Below are 20522 nucleotides of genomic sequence, written 5' to 3' on the forward strand. Positions count from 1 at the left end.
GAGAAATGTATTTCCATATGATTGATTTTTTTGGTAATCTTATGTACTTTATTCATTTAAAACAGTATTTTCTGTAAGCATTCACAGGCTTCATCAGAATGTGAAAGGGTCCACAATAAAGCAAAAGTAACTAACCCCTGATTTAGATAGACTGTGAGAACTAATAGAAGACTTTGCTTTTCAGTAGTAGATTTTGGGGGGATGGAACCAATACCTATCAACAACTATCCCATGTAATAACCACAGAATTATGACATAGGGAAGATACTTATTAGTTTTATTTCAACATGAAAGGAGATCTCTAGCAAAATGCCCTGGGGGATCAGTGGTTGATTAATATTTTTTTTAATCATTGTCCTGGAAAATAGGGAGAAGCAGCATGGAAAAACAGACAGTAAACAAAGGAATAGATAAAGCCCTAAGTAGTAGCTTGGTTGATTTCTGAGGTGTTAATGTTCACATTGAAAAATAAAATTAACAATAGGCTCTGAGGAGCAAGTTTGAGTTGCTTCCATTATACCCATGCTTCCAACTGACATTCTGTGATCCTATGAACTATAGGGTAATGTATACTATCATTTCCAAAGGTTAATATGCCTTCTTTGTTAGAGAATGCTGGAGATAGTTCTAACCTCTTGTGAAAAATGATCTTTAAATTGCCAGTGTAGGCATTTATGACTCGGAAATTGGCACGTTTGATTTATCGTTTTCTTGATTCTACTGACTTAAGAAAGGATTAATAATGCAGTTGAAACTAAAAAAGTTTGTGTATCTATTTTTAAGTAGAATTAGTTATTAAACATTTACTACCTCACCTTTACATTGTTCTACTATTATTGCTTGAGCTCACCAGAAGTCCAGTAAGAAATAAAGTCCACCTAAGAAATAAAATCATTGCCATACTGGAGGCCTGGAGATTGTAGGCTAATAATAATAACTGATATTTATGGAGCAATTTAAGATTCACAAAGTACGAATTTATATTCATTTGGCCCCTTGCCTTTTAGTCATAGAATCAAAAAAGCAGGAGTTTAAAATGAGAAAAAAAATATTCCTAGAGTACTTCACAATTTACTGTTAGGGCCAAATTTAGCGCTGGGAGAGTTAATTGGGTGGCTTACCATAACATTGGGGTAGTAAAGGAGATTAACAGCCTCTTCTCAAAAAAAAAGAAAACAGGGTTTATTTATTTTGTTTGTTTGTTTGTTTGTTTGTTTGTTTGTTTGTTTGTTTTTAGTGAGGCAATTGGGGTTAAGTGACTTGCCCAGGGTCACACAGCTAGTAAGTGTTAAGTGTCTGAGGCCGGATTTGAACTCAGGTACTCCTGAATCCAGAGCTGGTGCTCTATCCACTGCGCCACCTAGCTGCCCCCAAAACAGGGTTTATTAATGGGAATTAGACTAAATCTCTGGGGCAAAAGGCCCCAGGCACCCTGAACCTGCCTCTAGCCAAGCTAGCTAGCTTCACCTTAACAGCACAAATTCACCACCACCCAGAATTCGCAGTTCCAAGGAGAACCCTCTGTACAGTGTTCCTGGCCCGGTCTGAAGATCCACTGCACCAGTATCTCTCTCCCTCTCACACGCAAGAGAGTGAATGCCCTGCTCCCTTCTCTCTCCCAGAAGCCCCCTCTCCCAAAGGAAACAGGGCCTTCCACACACAGAGCTCCAAGCTAATTGGCAGGTAGCCCTGATTGACAGAACTAACAGGTGGCTCTACAAATGCAAGCTGGTCAGCTTCCAGACACCAAAGATCACCTGACTTGTCCTCACCAGGCTTCTTGTCATGGTGGGGCTTCCCTACAGTATAATTTGGCCCATCCCATGTAGGGATGTGGGTGTCTAGTGTGAGGTCAGCGCACATGGGCATATGCTGGGGTTTCCAATTTTAGCCAAAGATGGGGTCATAGGAACCCCAAAACATAATTAATTCCTTACATTACAAAATGCTTCATTAAGAGAAGCACAAGGAGGACAAGTGCCAACATTTTATAGAAAATTTTCAATGATCAACCCAAGGACACATTTCTAGAAGCAAGTAGAGCTGGGAGTTAAAAGGTAAGCACTTGGTGCTATGGCGAATCTTAAGGTAAAACATGTTATAATCTACACATGACTTTAGAGATCATGCAACACAGGGATTCTTAATGTGAGGTTCATAGGATAGAGGTTAAATTGTCCTTGATTTTTTAAAAAATAGATTTTGAAAAATATAATTCTTCATAATCTTATGAATATTACTTTATGCCTTTAAAATATTATTCTGATAAATGGGTCAGCAGAACAAAGGCAGATTATTTTGTGTCACATCATAATTTGCCTTTGTCTTTACTTGGTGTATCCAATCATGTTGTCCCCAATCCCATAATGCTATCTACCCTGTAATCAATAACATTGTCTTCTCCACCTACCAAACTCTGTTCTTTGTTCCTTATAAATTATGTTTAAAAAAGGTATTCTTGGGCCCATGTTGGTGTCTTAGCTTTAATGGGAAAACAAAGAATCTATTTATTGAAAAATAAATTGAATGTACTCAAATCTTTGTGCCTCAGTTTACCTTAATTTCAATTGTAACACTCTCAATTCTACAAAATGGTTATTCCCATACTGAAGTCTCTCATCTACTGTCTGAGAAACAAGGACATGAAAAATGCCTTGCAGAAAGGTATAAGAAAATTGAGTTCCAGAACACTACATAGTTCAGAGTGTTCTGGACTTTTAATCAAAAGCCTAAGGTTTAAATCTTACTTTAGTCACAAACTGTATGATTCTAGGTAAGTAATTTTTAATTCTCAGAATCTCATTTCCCTCATCTGTAAGGTGGAAGTATTAGTACTTGCACTACACACTTCCCAGGGTTGTTGTGAGGAAGGTGCTACATAAATATGTTATTTGACCATCACTAGGTGAATTTATCTCAAGTGAACAAATAGTTCAATTTAATAATGCATCCTTGGATTCAATAAATATTTGTCCAGTTTCTATAATGAAGGTACAATGCAACATATTAGTGATACAAAGATATTTTCACTTCAGAATTTCATGTTTAATTATACACCTTAGATCAAGTTGAAAAGTTCTTACTAGAATGTTATCTTCAAGTAAATAAGCATTTATTAAGTTCCTACTATGTACCATGCATTGTGCTAAGTACTAGAGGTCCAAAAAGGGCAAACATCCCCAAACAAAAATAATCCCTATTCTCAAAGAGTTTAGAATCTAATGGAGAATATGATATGTGAATGACTATATATAAACAATATCTATCTCTTATCTACATTTATGTGTCTACATATATATATATATGTGTGTGTGTGTGTATGTGTGTGTGTGTGTCTATATTTCTATCTACATAGGATAAGCGGAAAATAATTATAGATCAAAGGAAATAAAATTAATCTTACTGTAGAAGGCTAGATAGTTATTGAGACTTGGAGGAAGCCAGGATCCCAGGTGAGAGAGATGAGAAGGGAGAAAATTTCCATCACTGGGGATCATTCAAGGGAAATGCACAGGATTGGGCATAAAATGGTTAAGGAGACATGGCCTAGCCTCAGGGATAATCTGGAGATTATCAAGCAAATTGAGAAGATAATTATTTGAAAGTATTTGAGTAAGTGTCACATTCTAGCACTCTTGTGAGGAGCAAAAGTAGCACTGAGCTGTCACAGATAAAGGAGATATTATGAGAACCTATAGGAAATTAGAGCTGAAGGTATAGACTGAGATAGATACTGGGAAAGAAAAGAGATTGACTTTCTTGCCAACTTCCCCTCCTGATGCCTGTCCACAGGCTCTATAATATAACCTGTTGTTTTGTTACCCAAACTGAATTATCCCTCAACCATAAAGAAGATAAGGGCTAACTGGAAATATAAATGAAAAGTTAGGCAAAAACCTGCTTCCTAAATGTCAGGCATTTTCCTAACTGGAGGCTCACAGTGGTTGAGTTTCAACTTAAAAAAAAAAAATCTAAAATAAACTCCCTAAACTAAAAGAAGAATGAATCATGTAGCCTTTAGGTGTCATTATATTTCTCCCCTTGGTTTAAATGTCCTAATTATCATACCAGGATGTTATGCAACTATATGAGAGAGAGAGAGAGAGAGAGAGAGAGAGAGAGAGAGAGAGAGAGAGAGAGAGAGAGAGAGAGAGAGAGAGAATGAGAATATCAAGGTGATCAAGATTAAGTAATCCTTTCAACAGGAGATGGCACATGAGCTGAGTCTTGAAAACAAAAATGAAAGTAGAAATGTTGAATATATTTGTGGTCTAGGGGTATCACCTTTGCAAATTTGAAAGATAGAATGACAAGTTTATATGAATAAGATCCATTCCCAAAATGATCAATGGTCAAAAAAAAGAAGAAATGACAACTCACAAGAAATCCAATCTATTTCTCAAAGTCAGTAAATAATTAGAGAAATACAAATTAAAACAACCTTGAATTTATACCTGACATCCAACAGTTTGATAAGGTGTTTAGAAAATGATACATCTTCAAGATGCTATAGGAAAATCGACACGATACTTTACTGTTATTAGAGCAGTGAATTTGTGCAGATATTCTGTTTTAACCTACAGTTATTGAACCCAATCTATACTTTAAACCAGCATTACCCTGGTAGGGATATACCACCCTCCCCCCCAAAAAAAAAAAAAGTTCCAATGAAGAAAAAAAAAGTAGAAAATAGTTATCTCTTTTTTTTTTGGTGGAAAAGAATTGCAACCTAATGTAGCTTCCATATAACAATTGTTGAATAGCTGAACAAATTATGATATGTGATTCATATTATTGTGTCATTAGGAAAACTGGGATACTTTCATTAAAACGTAGAAGGACTTTGATACATTGAAGAAGAATAGTTTATATTGCCAAGAGAATACTAACTACTTCATTAGTTTTAATATATTTTATTTATTTTGTTAAATATTTCCCACTAATGTAAAAATATTTCATTCTTTTTTTTATAAATTTTGAATTTCAGATTCTCTTTCTTTCCTGTCCCTTACCCCTCATTGAGAAGACAAATAATTTGATATTAATTATACATATGAAGTCATGCAAAACATGTTTCTATATCAAAGATGTTGCAAAGGAAAAAAAACAATAAAGTTAAAAAATATGCTTCAATTGGCATTCAGAATTCATAAGTTCTCTCTCTGAAGGTGGACAGTATTTTCCATAATGCATCTTTTGGAATTGTCTTAGACCATTGTCTTGATCAGAGTGGTTAATCTTTCACAGTTGATCATCCTTCCAATATTGCTATTACTGTGTACAACATTTTGGTTCTCCGCACTTCACGTTACATCGGTTCAAATAAGCCTTCCCAGGTTTTATGAAACCATCCTGCTATCATTTCTTCCTTCCTTCCTTCCTTCCTTCCTTCCTTCCTTCCTTCCTTCCTTCCTTCCTTCCTTCCTTCTTTCTTTCTTTCTTTCTTTCTTTCTTTCTTTCTTTCTTTCTTTCTTTCTTTCGGTAAGTCAATTGGGGTTAAGTGACTTGCCCACAGTCACACAGCTAGTAAGTGTTAAGTGTCTGAGGCCGGAATTGAACTCAGGTTCTCCTGAATCCAGGGCCAGTGCTCTATCCACTGCGCCATCTAGCTGACCCTGCTATCATTTCTATCATTTTTTTCTTTTTTTTTTCTTTTTTTTTGGTGAAGCAATTGGGGTTAAGTGACTTGTCCAGGGTCACACAGCTAGTAAGCGTCAAATGTCTGAGGCTGGATTTGAACTCAGGTACTCCTGACTCCAGGGACAGTACTCTATCCACTGTGCCATCTAGCTGCCCCCTTCTATCATTTCTTAAAGCACGAGTATTCCATTACAATCCTATACCACAACTTGTTCAGCAATTCCCCAATTGTGATGGCCATCCCTTAGATTTCCTATCTCTTGCCACAACCAAAAGAGTTGCCATAAATATTTTTGTACAAATAGGTACTTTTCCCTTTTCTTTAATCTCTCTGGGATAAAGATCTAGAAGTGATATTACTGTGGGTGTAGTTCCACACTGTTCCCCAGAATATTTGGACTATTTCAAAACTCAACCAATGGTATATTACTATTCCAATTTTTCTACCTGCTTTCTGGCATTTGTCATTTTCCTTTTCTGTAATGTTAGCTAATCTGAAAGGTATGAAGTAGCAACCAATCATTGTTTTAATTTTCATTGCTTTAATGAGCATTGATTTAGGGAAATTTTTCATGTTGTTATTGATAGCTTTCATTTCTTTTTCTAAAAAAAATATCTACTCACATCTCCTGACCACTTATCAACTGGGGAATTGCTCACGTGTTTAAAAAAAAAATGGCTCAATTCCCTATGAGAGATTTGAGAGATAAGAGATTTATCAGAGAAACTTCTTATTATTTTTTGTCAGTTTCATGTTTTCCTTCTAATTTTGGCTGTAAAATTTAATTTGTGCAAAAACTTTTAATTTCATGTAATCTAAATTTTCAGTTTTATTTCTTGTCATTTCCTCTATCTCTTATTTGCACAAAATCTCTTTCCTTTTCTAATAAACTGAAGGCATATTTTCCCATGCTTACCTAATTTACTTACATCACCCTTTATGTTTAAATTATTTATTCATTTTGACCTTTCTTGATACATGGTGTAAGATATTTGTCTATGACTAATTTCTTCCATACTGAGTTCTAGTTTTCCCAGAATTTTTAGTCAAATGGGACGTTCTTGCTCAATAAGCTTGGATCTTGGGTATATTTAACAATAGATTATAATGTTTGTTTACTACAGTGTATTATATATCTAATCTATTCTACTGATCCACCATTTTATTTATTATGCAGTAGCTTTTCCAGATCCCAGGCATAAATGCTCACATTAAAAACTGAATAATCTGCTTTGATGAGCAGGTTTGAACTGTTTCCATCATTCTCTGCTTACTAGTAATCTATAATTCTAAGAAATATAGGTGGTTTGGTGATTACTGCTTTGTAATATAGTTGAAAATCTAGCACTTATAGGCCACATTTATTCATACATTTCCCCCCATTAATTTCCTTGAAATTCTGTACCTTTTTTTAGATGGATTTTGTTATTACTTTTTCTAGCTCTCTAAAATAGTTACTTGAAGTCTCAAGTACTAATGCTCTTTTCTTCCTTGGAATGCAGACCAGGGTCCCCGCTCCATCGTGAAGTACCACAAGCACTTTTCTTAATCCTGGATTTGTGACTAGTGCCTCTGTTTCCTTGTGGCCATAAGTGTTAGTGCTCTTCTTCACCCTTGCACTGTCATCAATAACTGCATACAGATAATACAATAGGATTCTGTACCCAGTGCCAGAAAATGGTCCCCTGTAATCTCTTTCTAACCAGATAGTCAATACTCTTACCATCTTTAGTATGAGAGCCCCTGAAACTACTGTTGCAGATAACCCTGAGGCCTGCTATTGGTGCTTTTTCATGATGCTCTGGCTCAGCCACCTAGCTCAATGTCAGAGGCATCTACTGCCAACTTCCTGAGTTTTCGTGGGCTGGTAAAATGCTTCATTTGGATTTGTTGTTAGTTCTGTCCACCTTGTATTTTAATTTAAGACATTACTTTTAAGTTGCTTGAGGGGAATCATATCAGAAAGAATTCACCTAAGTGGCTGCTTTTACTCCACCATCTTGTCTTGACACTTTTCATGTTAATCTCTATCATTAACATTTTCTCCATCACTTTCTTAACATTATGCAATCAACAAAGCAATAAATAGCACCCTGAGTAGTTGAATTTCCAGATCCCAGGCATAAATGCTCACATTAAAAATTGAATAATCGGCTTTGAGGAGCAGGTTTGAGCTGGTTCCATCATTCTCTGCTTCTTACTGATAATTTATAATTCTAAGAAACATAGGGTGATGTCTTTATAGGGTAATTACAGGAGTGCACTGGGACCAGTTCTAACCACTTGTAAGAACAGATTATTTGATTTTCATTGTGAACATTTATATCCCAGAAATTTGCAAGCTTGAGTTATTATTTTGATGATTTCCCAAACTTTAGAAATATTAATTAATATGATACAAAAAATGTGAATGAATATCTTTCCCTCAAGAGAACCAGTTATTAATAATTTACGAGCAAACCCCGATAGTAGTCTGTCAACATTACTTGAGCTTACCACAAGCACAGGAGAAAGCTCAGGGAATAAAGTCATCACCAAACCAGAGTCTTGTGCATTGGAGACTACAAATAATGAGGCATTTATGTAGCATTTTAAGGTTTGTAAGGTACTTTAGATCCATTGGCTCATTTGAGCATCTCAATACCCCATGCTTCTTAATCACAGAATCACAAAATCTGGAGTTGAATATGAGAAAAAGAAATAAAGTCAATCAAATAACTCTCAGACATAATCAAGAATATTCAAAATAAGTTAAATGAGACATATAGGAGTCATGTTTTATCTGTAATTGAAACTGCATAGAGATAATGAGGAAGAATAATCATTTCAGAAGTTTCCCTTATCTAATATTCAGCCTGTTTCAAAAGTCTTAATGCTTTTTTAGGCCAGATTTTAAGGCTATAAGGAAAGGTGCAAGAAGATTAGAAAAGTGACTTGCAAAACCATTTATGCTTAACTTTGTTGAAACATATTTGAATTCCAAAAATTCTTGATTATACATACCTACACACACATATATACCCACAGATGTGTATATGTATATAAATATATACACATGCATGCATATACATACAAATACCCATATATACACATTTACATATATGTGTATAGTCATATAGAGTGTATATATTATATGCATGTATACACATATATAGTCAAAATACATTTCTTTCTTAAACCTGGGTGTGTGTGTGTGTGTGTGTGTGTGTGTGTGTGTGTGTGTGCATAATTAGGGATAGATTAAGTGGGAATAGCTTTTAAGAAAGATGAGATAATTCCTTATACGTTGTTGTCATGTTTCTTGATATCTTTATGCAAGTTTACATTATTTTAATAGAAATATATCATAATAATTAAAATTACTTATGTAGAGTTGCTTTAAAAATTGGTTAAGACAGTCCTATGTAATATAAAGCATACCAAGAGAGTTTAAGAAATCTTGGTACTTCTTGAAATTCTACCACTAACTGTAGATTTGGTCAAGAATATTAACTTCTAGTCCTCATTTTCCTCATCTATTAGTTAGATTGGATGAACTTGAAGCATCTTTACAGCTCTAAAATTGTATGATTCTCTCTGTATACAACATCAAAACAATTGAATGGACAAAAGTGCTATTCTGTTTTTCAGGTAACTAAGCCAGCTATTTGCAAGACCAGTTATTCATGCCGGTATCATAACCAAGAACCATTATGCACCTGGTAATAGTACAGTCTCATTATCAGTGAAGTATATAGATGGTAACTGAAACTATCATTGGGATCCCAATTCAAAACAGTGGTGGCATACTCAGAATTTGATTTTCACCTACTTTCACAGTTGAAATGGAATATAGATGATACTTAATCTAACTCATATTTGAAAGGAAATCCTCACTAAAGTATATTCACAATATATGTTATATTTTGGCATATTTAGCTTCCCCTGAAGACCTCTAATGCAGGGAAACTCTGTGCTTACTGAGGTAGCTTATTTCAATTTTGAACATCTCCAATTGTTAGGAATTTTTTTTTTATTATTTCCCCTGATTTTAAGCCCAAACTTCCTTCCGTGTAAATTCTGTCCATTACTCCTGGTTCACTATGAGATCATTTTTCTTCCTGCTAGGCATTCCCAGTTCCTTTAATTATTTCTTAAATGGTATGGCCTCAAGGCCTTTATAGTACATCCAGGTAAGACTTTTCTGGATTTTCTGTAGCTTATTGATGACCTTAAATGACAGTATCTGAAATTAACACGCACATAACACACATGTACATAACTTCTAGATAGATAGACACCTATATATAATGTATCTCCATTGATGGATTTGTATTTATATATGTATATATACACATTCATGTACAGACACATATGTACATGTATGCATACATATGTATGTGTTTACATATGCACATGTGCATATGCATATATAATATTTGAATGTTTGTGTCTATATATATACACTTTATAAGTGGAAGGTAACTTCAGAAAGAAGGAATCAACAATGGGGTTAGACAAATATTATCACACAATAAAAGTATTCATGTTAAACTCTCCTCCAGCTATCTTGCAAAAAACACACCTCTAGATACAACTAAAGTAGATCAATTGTTTAGCTGGTTCCTTTGAAACCCCAAACCATCCCCCAAAATAATATAGACACAGAAGAAAACTCAAAGCTTATACATGATTGATGATTCACAGTTTCCCAAGTCATCTTGGAACTGGAGAGATTACTATAGACGACAGACTTCATAAAAATGTCTTCTAGAACAGAGGGTGTTTCACCTTTTGTAATCTTATCCATAAAACAATAAATATCCTTATAATATATGATATCTTATATGTTGTGTGGGATTCATAACTGTTTTATTTTTCATCACGTGACATACTTTCAAAGCACATTGTCTCATTTTTGCCTCACAAGAAATTTATGGGCTTGGTAGGGCACTTGTCTTTATTTTCTTTTCTATTCACAGAGAGGGCTAAGAATCTCTTTGTGATAAACTGTGAGCTAATTATGGTGAAGGATATCAGCATTTCCATAGCACACTCTTGCCCAGTGAAAAGCAGTTGTTCTTTGATGGAGGAATCCTGAGCAGTATCCAGTGTTTTTCCTTGTTTCCTTATCAAGACACAGAAGCAACCCAAGTTCTTGAAAGGTATGCCAGTGCGGGGGGGGGGGGGAGAAGCTAGGTGGTACAGTGGATAAAGCACCAGTCCTGGGTTCAGGAGGACTTGAGTTCAAATCTGGCCTCAGAAATTTGACACTAGCTGTGTGACTCTGGGCAAGTCACTTAACCCTCATTGCCCCTCAAAAAAAAAAAAAGAAAAAAAAAAGGTATGCCAGTGGAGGATAAGTTCCTTTAATTCTTCCAACACTAAAATGGCAACAAGATATAGTTGACAATTTTTTAATCTGAAAATCAGCCTACCTGAGTTTCATCAAACTCATGGGGATCACAGATCTACTGTAGAGCCTGAAATGCCTCTAGAGAGCAATTGTTTTAGCCTCCTTTTTACAGGTGAGGAAATAGAGGTCCAGGGATGTTAAGGGATTTGTCCAGGTTAGGCAGATTCAACCATAAGACATAGGAATGCTACTTGGTTTTATGATTCCAGAATTTGCTCTTTTGATGATACTACCAACTGGCTTACTGATTGATGACTTTCCTTTAGTCATAACAGCTCTCCAAGCTTATCTGTCAAGTTGTAAAGGAGGAAATATTCATAACAACATCATGGCTTCTTGTAGTATTGAAATGGAAAGTAGTGGTAACATTTTGAAGTCAGGGGTGCCCTGACTGGCACTTATGAGATCTTGCAACCTTCCCCAAAGGCCAGCCTTAATCCTTGTCAAGACAAAGATTTAACAAATAAGTAGCAGAAGTCAATTTACTGAAGGCAACATAAGTAAAAGGAAATGTTCTCTCAACTGTTCTTCAAACATCCTCTTCATTGTCTGGACTGAAGCATTTTTAATGTTTCATGTCCTCTAGCTTGAGCCTTCTTCAGGGCCTCTTTCACCTCTTTGTTCCTTAAACTGTAGATTAGAGGGTTCAACATGGGGATCACTACTGTGTAAAAGACTGATGCCATTTTGTCTGTGTCCAGGGAATGGTTTGACTTAGGTTGTAGGTACATAAAGATCAATGTGCCATAGAAAATGGTGACAGCTACCATATGGGAACCACAGGTGGAGAAGGCTTTGAGTCTGCCCTCTGTGGAACGGATTCGCAAAATGGCGGCAATGATGAAAATATAGGAGATGAGGACAATTGATGATGAACAGATCATGTCAAACCCAGCAAAGGCAAATATCAACATTTCTTTTGTGTGTGTGTTTGAGCAGGCCAGAGCCAAGAGTGGAAGATCATCACAATAAAAATGATTGATGACATTGGGACCACAGTAAGATAATCGGAATGTGACAATGGTATGGAACAATGCAACCAAAAAACTGTATATATAGGGAACTGCAACTAACTGAAGGCAGACTTTCTGAGACATAATAACTGAGTAAAGCAGAGGATTGCAAATAGCTACATAACGATCATAGGCCATAGATGCTAAAAGGAAACATTCTGTGATCATAAATGTCAGAAAACATCCTAGTTGGGTTGCACAAGCATTGAATGAAATGATATTTTTCTCCACTACAAAATTTACCACCATCTTAGGTGTGATGGCTGAGGAATAGCAGAAGTCAACGAAAGCTAAATGACTAAGGAAGAAGTACATAGGTGTATGAAGTCGAGAGTCAATCCTGATCAATAAAATTAGCCCAAGGTTCCCTACCACTGTGACTATGTAGATGGCTAAGAAAACTACAAAGAGTGGTGCCTGGAGCTCAGGGCGATCTGTTATCCCTTTGAGAATAAATTCTGTCACTTGCGTGAAGTTGAATTTCGCCATTTATTCCATGGGTGTAATCTGTGGGGAAAAAGAATGTAGATGCTACATAAATGGAGACATTCTAGAGATGAATAGGTACTATTTCCTGGCCATCCAACATTTATAGGATGAGAGGCATGATGGTGATCTGGTGGGAAAAGTTCTGAACTTGGAGTCAGAACTGGATTTGCCTTCTGCCTCTGATATTCCCGAGCACTGTGCTTTGAGTATGTTTCCTCACTTCTAGGATTAAAATGAGCTAGTTGAGTCAGATAATCTCAACAATGTCTTCTGTCTCTGCTGTACTCTAATTCTGTGACTCAGACCCTGCTTAGAGTCCTTTCAGTAGTTCTGGAGGCATCTTTTACTGAAATCCAGCTTTAGTTCCTGTCTACCTGAGAAAAGGAGGAAACATATCATGATCCATAGAGAATTGGGCTTAAAGCCTGGAAGATCTGAGTACAAATTCTGCTTCTGATAGATACTGCCTGCTTGACCCTGAGCTAGTCACCTAAACTCTCAGTATTACAGGAATCCATGATACTTATGTTGTGGAGAAGATGTGAACCTCCTTTGCAAGAGGGAATTCCCTCATCTGTGGAGTTTTTATAGCAATGAAATAACAGGTTTAGTTCCCTGATTGTGAAAGTACTAATCTATCTGAACTGGGTTTTTTATACATATTAAATTAATGATGCTTTTTGCTTCATTTAGTTATTTAAGCATTGCAGATCATCCATTATCTACTAAACACTTGACTGTATATTTTGGAAGCATAAAGAGAAAATGATCCTTGTTTGAATAAATGAGATATTTAAAGAACTTTGTAAACCTTAAAAAGCTGCAAAAATAATCATCATCATGACAACCTAATTATAACTTTGAGGGGATGGAAGGGATAAACACTTATTAAGCACCTACTGTATGGTAAACACTGTGCTGCGATTGACAAATATTACCTCATTCTCCTCACAACAAATTTGTGAAGTAGATACTATTGCTATCCCTATATTATCCCCAAATTGAGGCAGATAGAGATTAACTGACTTATCCAAAGTCACACAGATAGTAAATACCTGAGGCTGGATTTGAACTCAGGTGTTTCTGACTTAAAGACCAGTGCTCTATCCACTGCATCATCTAGCAGTCTCTAAAGAGGGTTATGTAATAAACAAAATTAATCAATAAGATGACAAACATTTATTTATTTTCTACCACATGTCAGTCACTTTGACATATACTGTTGGGGATACAAAGCAAAATATAATAAGTAGCTTATGTTCTTTTATGAAAAAACATATGAACATATATAATTAAATATGAAATGCAAAGAAAAACACAATTTCAAGAGATTAGCAGTTGGAGAAATAAGAAAAACCTTCCTGTAAGTAATGGCAATGGAGCTGAATTTGAAGGACTATGGGAATTCTAAGAGGTAGAGGTAGAGAATGTCCACTGTTCCAGGAATCAAGAGAGTTTTGATTCTGACTCTGACACTTCCTTTAGCCTTTTAAGCTTTGGCAAGCTACTTAACTTCGGTATTTCTCATTTTCCACATGAAAAATTTGGAATTACTAGACAGGAGGTTGAGTAGTAAGAGTTCCTTAGAGTTCCTTCTACTTAATTTTCTAGGATGATAGTTCCCAAGATACCAGTGTGAACAGAAAGATAGACAGCTAGATAGCTAGCTAGCTAGCTAGCTAGATAGATAGATAGATAGCTAGATAGATAGATGAGAGAGACAGAGAGACAAAGAGATGATAGAATTTGAGGAGAGAGTTTACTCTCTCCTCAACTAGAGAGATTAGGGAAAACTTCACATAGGAGGAAACACCTTAGTTGGGACTTGAAGGTCAGGATTAAAATAGTAAGGGGTGAAGAGAAACAGTAGTACTGTCATATGGGACAGTTTGTGCAAAGGTGCAGCTTGCATGAGAAAGAGATGTAAAGTCAAAGTCAGAGAATAGACTAATTTGCCCAGAAAGTAGGCTATACCAAAAAGAAAAATATTCATTAACTCTGGGAAAGTTACAAATGATATCTAAATTGTGAAATCTAATATTCTTTTCCCAATTCTCATCCTTCTTGACCTTTCTGGCATACCTGATCTCATTGGCAGTGAGGAAGTTCCCTGGATAGTTAAAAAAACACTGTAGAAATGTATAGTTTATATTATGTACTCTAATATTATCTACTGACCACCCTCTCCTCCTGGATACTCATCTCTGTTTTTCCATTAATTTCTCTCCCTTGTTTCTCCTTTTAACTTTTCCTACCATGTACGATCTTTAGTTAAATTTTCATTGACATCAAGCCAAAAATAATGACTGTGGAAATACCACAAGGTTCTGTCCAGAGTCCTTTTTTATTTCTTATTTCTCCTATGCACTTCCACTTGGTAAAGCCTTCAAGTACCATAAGGTGTAAATGACCTCTCTATAAAGATTTGCTACCCAGATCTTTATATTGAGCCTTTGTCCTTATAATGAGTTCTAGTCTAATATCACAAACTGCATTTTGGACATTTCAAACTCATATGAGAAAACAGATATCAATAACTTCTCCCAAATCACACCTCTTTCATACATGTCACTAGCAGAGGAAAATCATCATTCTCCCCAGTCACAGAAGCTCATAACCTTATTGCCATCCTTGACTCCTCATCTCACATATTCAATATGTTGCTAAATCTTGGCATTTATTCCTTCCCAATATATTTTGGATATGTCCTTTCCTCTCTACTGAAATAAGCTACCCCTTTAATTAATTTCTTGATTACTGTTCTGGGCTCAGGGCATTTTTATTCAGAGAGCCTGAAGAACTCCTGTGGTTTTTTTTTTTTTGCTATTTTTTCCTGGAGTAATTTCATCTTTCCTGGAATAAATATCCAGTCTACTCACACACCACCCGAGTGTGCTAAGAGAATAATCTAAAGGAGAGGATATAGAGATGAGACTCACCCAGGACATCTCACCTATATGCTAGAAGTCAGATTATTCTGGCTCTGCAAAAGATTATTCAGAAAAATCACTTATTTATTGCTTTTCATATCCCTTTAGGCCCAAATATGAAACTCCACGTAGGTTAAAACAACAACAGTGATAGCTCTCAAGGGAAGAAAGAACACATCTTCTTTTAATTGCACTTGCATACTTTAAAATCACTAAGGAACAGGAACCTACAAACCATTCTCAATGATATCTAATTCCTTTTGTCCCCCAATTCAGCAGTGTTTTAGAAGTGGTGTCATGGAAAGAATACTGGGTTAGAAGTAAAGAATCTGGGCTGTACTTCTATCTGTGCCTTCAATAATATGTGTGGATCGAGGCACTCTTTGAGCTTCATCTATCAAATGAAGACAAGTCCTGATTGTCTAGTTCACAGAACCATTTTGAGGCTTAAATGAGATCACTACCAAAAGTGTAATGATTAATGTATCTCTCATTGACCCTCACTTATTTGTGTGTTTTTATTAGTGAATTAGAGGAATCAGTCCAAAAGTTCCTATTAAGGGCTTACAAGTCCTTAGGATATGAAGACAAAGTTAGGGCTTACATTGTATAGGAGAAAAAGCACATGCTAATATTAAAAATATATACAAATAAATACAAGGCAATTTATGGGGAGAGGCCCTTGTAGCTGAAATGGTGTTGGGGGGAGATTAGGAGAAGTCTCATGTGAGAGATAGTGCTTATTTAAGCTTTGGGTTCAAAATGAAGTGGGAGTATAGTCCAAGCAATCATGGTAGACACCTTATATGATGGCATGGGAAAAAAAGGGTGAAATATTTTTCATGAGGAACAGCAAGAAAGCCAACTTGATTGCACTACACAGTGGATGAGAGGAAGAAGCCTCAAGAATAATGAGTGCAAGCCTGTAGTTGTTAGGATATTTTAATGCAGCTATGTGGCAGTGAATAGAGTAGGGAACTTGAAAGTCACCAACACTAGTACTCAAATACTTCCTTAGGAACTTATACAGCAGCAGCATCACTGAGGGAGACAGGAAGAAGCTTGGTACATTACATGAGTCAGAGCATCAACAATACTTCCATTACCACCTCTCCTGGGAGCTGGAAGATGACAGCCCAGGACCCTGAAGCTATGGTGTGTCCAAACAAATACATTTGCAATGGCTGTAGTTGCAGTTACTGAAGACCCAGAAAAAAGTCTTTGCTACCAAAGTCCTTGACATTTTCAAATGGTTAAACATCAGAAAATGATAAAATTTCACTAGTTCAAATGGTATTAAACATAGTGCATAACCATCTACTTTGCCACTGGACACTGAAGACCATAGGATCACAGTTGCCTGATGACTTTCTCTTCTTATTGGTGAATTTCCAAAGGATGCTCCATTTTGAGGAAGTATACAATTATTTAGAATCACATTCTTAGTGTTATCCTTGACTGTTCACTCTGAGTCATCCCATATAACCAATCTATAGTCATCATCCTGGAAAATTCCTCCACTATTTTGACTCAGATTGGAGATTTCCCCCATTTTGAGGGTGCACCCTTGCCAGCCATGCTCACTTCTTCATTCATCTCATATCTCTACTCATGACTTTTTGGCTTTCTGCATGATGCCCCTACAACTGATGCATTCCCTTTCCTTCTACTCCCTATTTTATTTAATGTATTGTCTTTCATGCATAAAATATAAATGCTTTGAGGGTAGGGACTGTTCTTCTTTTTGCTTTTAAAAGTATTCCAGACAATTAGCACAGTTCCTGACACATAATAAGTACTTAATATTTATTGACTAAAAAAGGGGGGTGGGGGAGGGAAAAATGGACCACATCAAGAAGTAGTGGATTTCCCAGAACATGGAGTCTTCAAATAGCTTGGGTTGGTTATGTTGTTGCAGAAATAATTCCTCACATTATATAAGCTTGACTAGCTTGATTCCAAGCTTCCAATTTTGAGATTCTGTGAAATAATAAATGGAAAAGAGTTTGGGATAAATATCAAGCCCCAAATATAGGGGAAACAAAAGGGAATAAGCATTAGGTCCTTTTATGTCCCCAACACTAGGCTAAATGATTTTGCAAATAATATCTTATTTGTTCCTCACAACAATCCTGCAAGGTAGATGCTATTTTAATTTCCATTTTGTAGGTAAGAAACTGAGGAAAACAGAGGTTAAATAATTTTCCCAGGGTCACATAGCTAATAAAGGTCTGTGGATAAATTTGAACTCACGTCATTCTGACTCCATACCCAGAGCTCTCTCCACCATGCCACCAGCTGCCTCATACATATCTTTTTTTTTTTTTTTTTTGCAGGACAATGTGGGTTAAGTGATTTGCCCAGGGTCACACAGCTAGTAAGTGTCAAATGTCTGTGGCCGGATTTGAACTCAGGTACTCCTGAATCCAGGGCCGGTGCTTTATCCACTGCGCCACCTAGCTGCCCCCTGCCTCATACATATCAATAAATAGTGTTTTTATAAATGATTACACTGTTTTGATGCACAACATTCCCCATCACTACCACCACCATTTCAGTGGTACACAGGGATTTGGAAGAGATCTTGTAATCATGAATGCTACAGCAGCAATACACACAGTCTTTGAGTTTCTGCCCAGATGGAAAGCATTCAAGTGAAGCTAATGAAAGATTCTGTCACCTGGAATTAGTCAAGCTTTGTTTGGAGAGGCTTGCTTCTATCTTGGCCTAACTTCATGATGATAAAGTTTTCATCCACATTAATTCTTAAAAATGTGTAAGCACAGTAGATAGTTCACTTAGATCTGGAGTCAGGAACACTTGAGTTCAAATCTAGACTAGTTACTTACTGGTTATGTGACCTTGGGTGATCATTTAATCTCTATTGTCTCAGTTTCTTTGACTGTAAAAAGGGGACTGCTTTGAGCACTAAATGAGATGATGTTTGTGAAGAGCTTGGCATGGTGTCTGGAAAATACTAGGTGCTTAATACATGCTTATTTCCTCTTTCCATTCTGCCTCTTTTTCTTCCATTCTTCCATTCATCCTTTTCTTTTTTTCTTTTCTTTTGTGGGGCAATGAGGGTTAAGTGACTTGTTCAAGGTCACACAGCTTGTAAATTTCAAGTGTCTGAGGCTGGATTTGAACTCAAGTACTCCTGAATCCAGGGCTGGTGCTTTATCCACTACACCACCTAGCTGCCCCACCCTTTTCTTTTCTTCCTTCCTTCCTTCCTTCCTTCCTTCCTTCCTTCCTTCCTTCCTTCCTTCCTTCCTTCCTTCCTTCCTTCCTTCCTTCCTTCCTTCCTTCCTTCCTTCCTTCCTTTCTTCCTTCTTTCCTTCTCTATAACTTGCCTCCTCTGTAAGTTTAACATCCCCACACTAGCCTGATCTCACTACTAATCAACATGGAAACTTTGACCTCTTTTTCTTATCTGAACAACTTTGCCCTTACTTAGGCCTTTGGATCAAATGACCTCTTCCAGCACTATAACTATGATTTTATGATGCATGAACAATATAAATCCTATGAATCTCATAAGCAATGTTTATTTAACTCATTAGTGGCAGAGCCAAACCATGAATGCAGGCTTTCAGTTGAGGGCTGTTATCCTTGTACTCCACTGCTTCTGTAAGAACAAAGCCTGAATCCAGGGCTGGTGCTTTATCCACTGTGCCACCTAGATGGCCCTGATACTGGTTATTTAAAGGACATATAGAAATAGGTATGATACTTTTTTTGGTGCGGAAACTAATATCACCTTGTCTTGTTTATAGTAAGTATTCAATAAATGTTGTTCTAATGACTAAAACAAAAGTACATTCTAACCCCAGCTACAAAGGATATTGTGGTGTTTTCTGCTGCTGTATGAGTTGATTCATTTACCTAAATCCTTTAAATAAGCAACCACCCAACTATTTCCCATCACTTTCCTGAGAGCCCCTTTCACCTCCTTGTTCCTCAAGCTGTAAATAAGGGGGTTCAACATGGGGATAACTATGGTATAAAACACTGATGTCATTTTATCTGTGTCCAGTGAATGGTTAGACCGTGGCTGCAAATACATAAAGATTAGAGAGCCATAGAAAATGGTGACTGCTACCATGTGGGACCCACAGGTGGAGAAGGCCTTGAGTCTGCCCTCTGTTGAGCGGATCCGTAAGATGGCAGCAATGATGAAGACATAGGAGATGATGACAATCAACAAGGAACAGATCATATCAAATCCAGCAAAAACAAATATCAACAGTTCTTTAACATGAGTGTCTGAGCAGGAGAGGGCTAAGAGAGGAATGTCATCACAGTAGAAGTGATTAATGACATTCGAGGCACAATAAGAAAAACGGAATGTGATGATGGTGTTAAAGAGTGCTATGGTGAAGCAGTATATGTAGGGAACAGCTACTAGCTGCATACAGAGCCTTCGAGACATAGCAACAGTGTAGAGCAGGGGGTTACCTATGGCTACGTAGCGATCATAGGCCATCGCAGCCAAGAGAAACATCTCAGTGTTTACAAATGAAATGAAGCAATACACCTGGATGGCACATGCATGGAAAGAAATAACATTGGTTTCCTGAACAAAGTTAATGAGCATGTTAGGGGTAATGGTAGAAGTAACGCAAAAATCCACAAATGCCAAGTGGCTGAGGAAAAAGTACATGGGTGTGTGAAGGTGGGAACTGACTCGGATTAGCAGGATCAGACCAAGATTTCCCACAGCACTAACCGAGTAGATGAAAAGAAATAGGATAAACAGTACAACCTGCAGCTCTGGACGGGCGGTGAGGCCCAAAAGAATGAATTCAGTGATTTCAGAATGATTCCCTTTAGCCATCTCTTGAACTTGAACCCTTATACAAGAGTAAGCTGTAAAATATTTGATCATGGAATTGACATTCTTATTTTTGTGATGAGGACGCAGATGTAGCATGTTGGTAGGCCATAATCCATTTTCAGAAAAAAAACGAGCTGAAGACTAAGAGAATTCTGTCAAGACTTCAGACATAATTGGCCATGGGGAGGTTATTATACAGCACCATCAGGATCTCTTC

General features: G+C 36.7%; 2 protein-coding genes across 2 annotated transcripts; both read right to left on the reverse strand.

Annotated features, from left to right (window-relative positions):
• Positions 1–11578: 11578 nt before the first annotated feature.
• Positions 11579–12547, reverse strand: LOC122731150 (olfactory receptor 1038). The gene has a single exon (XM_043971053.1). The coding sequence runs from the start codon at positions 12536–12538 to the stop codon at positions 11579–11581; it is 960 nt and encodes a 319-aa protein (XP_043826988.1). The 5' UTR covers positions 12539–12547.
• Positions 12548–19345: 6798 nt separating this feature from the next.
• Positions 19346–20320, reverse strand: LOC122731507 (olfactory receptor 1038-like). Its single transcript, XM_043971651.1, has one exon. It carries the CDS (start codon positions 20303–20305, stop codon positions 19346–19348), a length of 960 nt encoding a protein of 319 aa, XP_043827586.1. The 5' UTR covers positions 20306–20320.
• Between the last annotated feature and the right edge of the window lie 202 nt (positions 20321–20522).

Source organism: Dromiciops gliroides, chromosome 6, assembly GCF_019393635.1.
Source record: "Dromiciops gliroides isolate mDroGli1 chromosome 6, mDroGli1.pri, whole genome shotgun sequence".
Classification (NCBI taxonomy): domain Eukaryota; kingdom Metazoa; phylum Chordata; class Mammalia; order Microbiotheria; family Microbiotheriidae; genus Dromiciops; species Dromiciops gliroides.

What these genes read in the sequence shown, in the direction of transcription:
- LOC122731150 (XM_043971053.1), bottom strand. Translation starts at nt 12,538, where the DNA reads ATGGCGAAATTCAACTTCACGCAAGTGACAGAATTTATTCTCAAAGGG.
- LOC122731507 (XM_043971651.1), bottom strand. Translation starts at nt 20,305, where the DNA reads ATGGCTAAAGGGAATCATTCTGAAATCACTGAATTCATTCTTTTGGGC.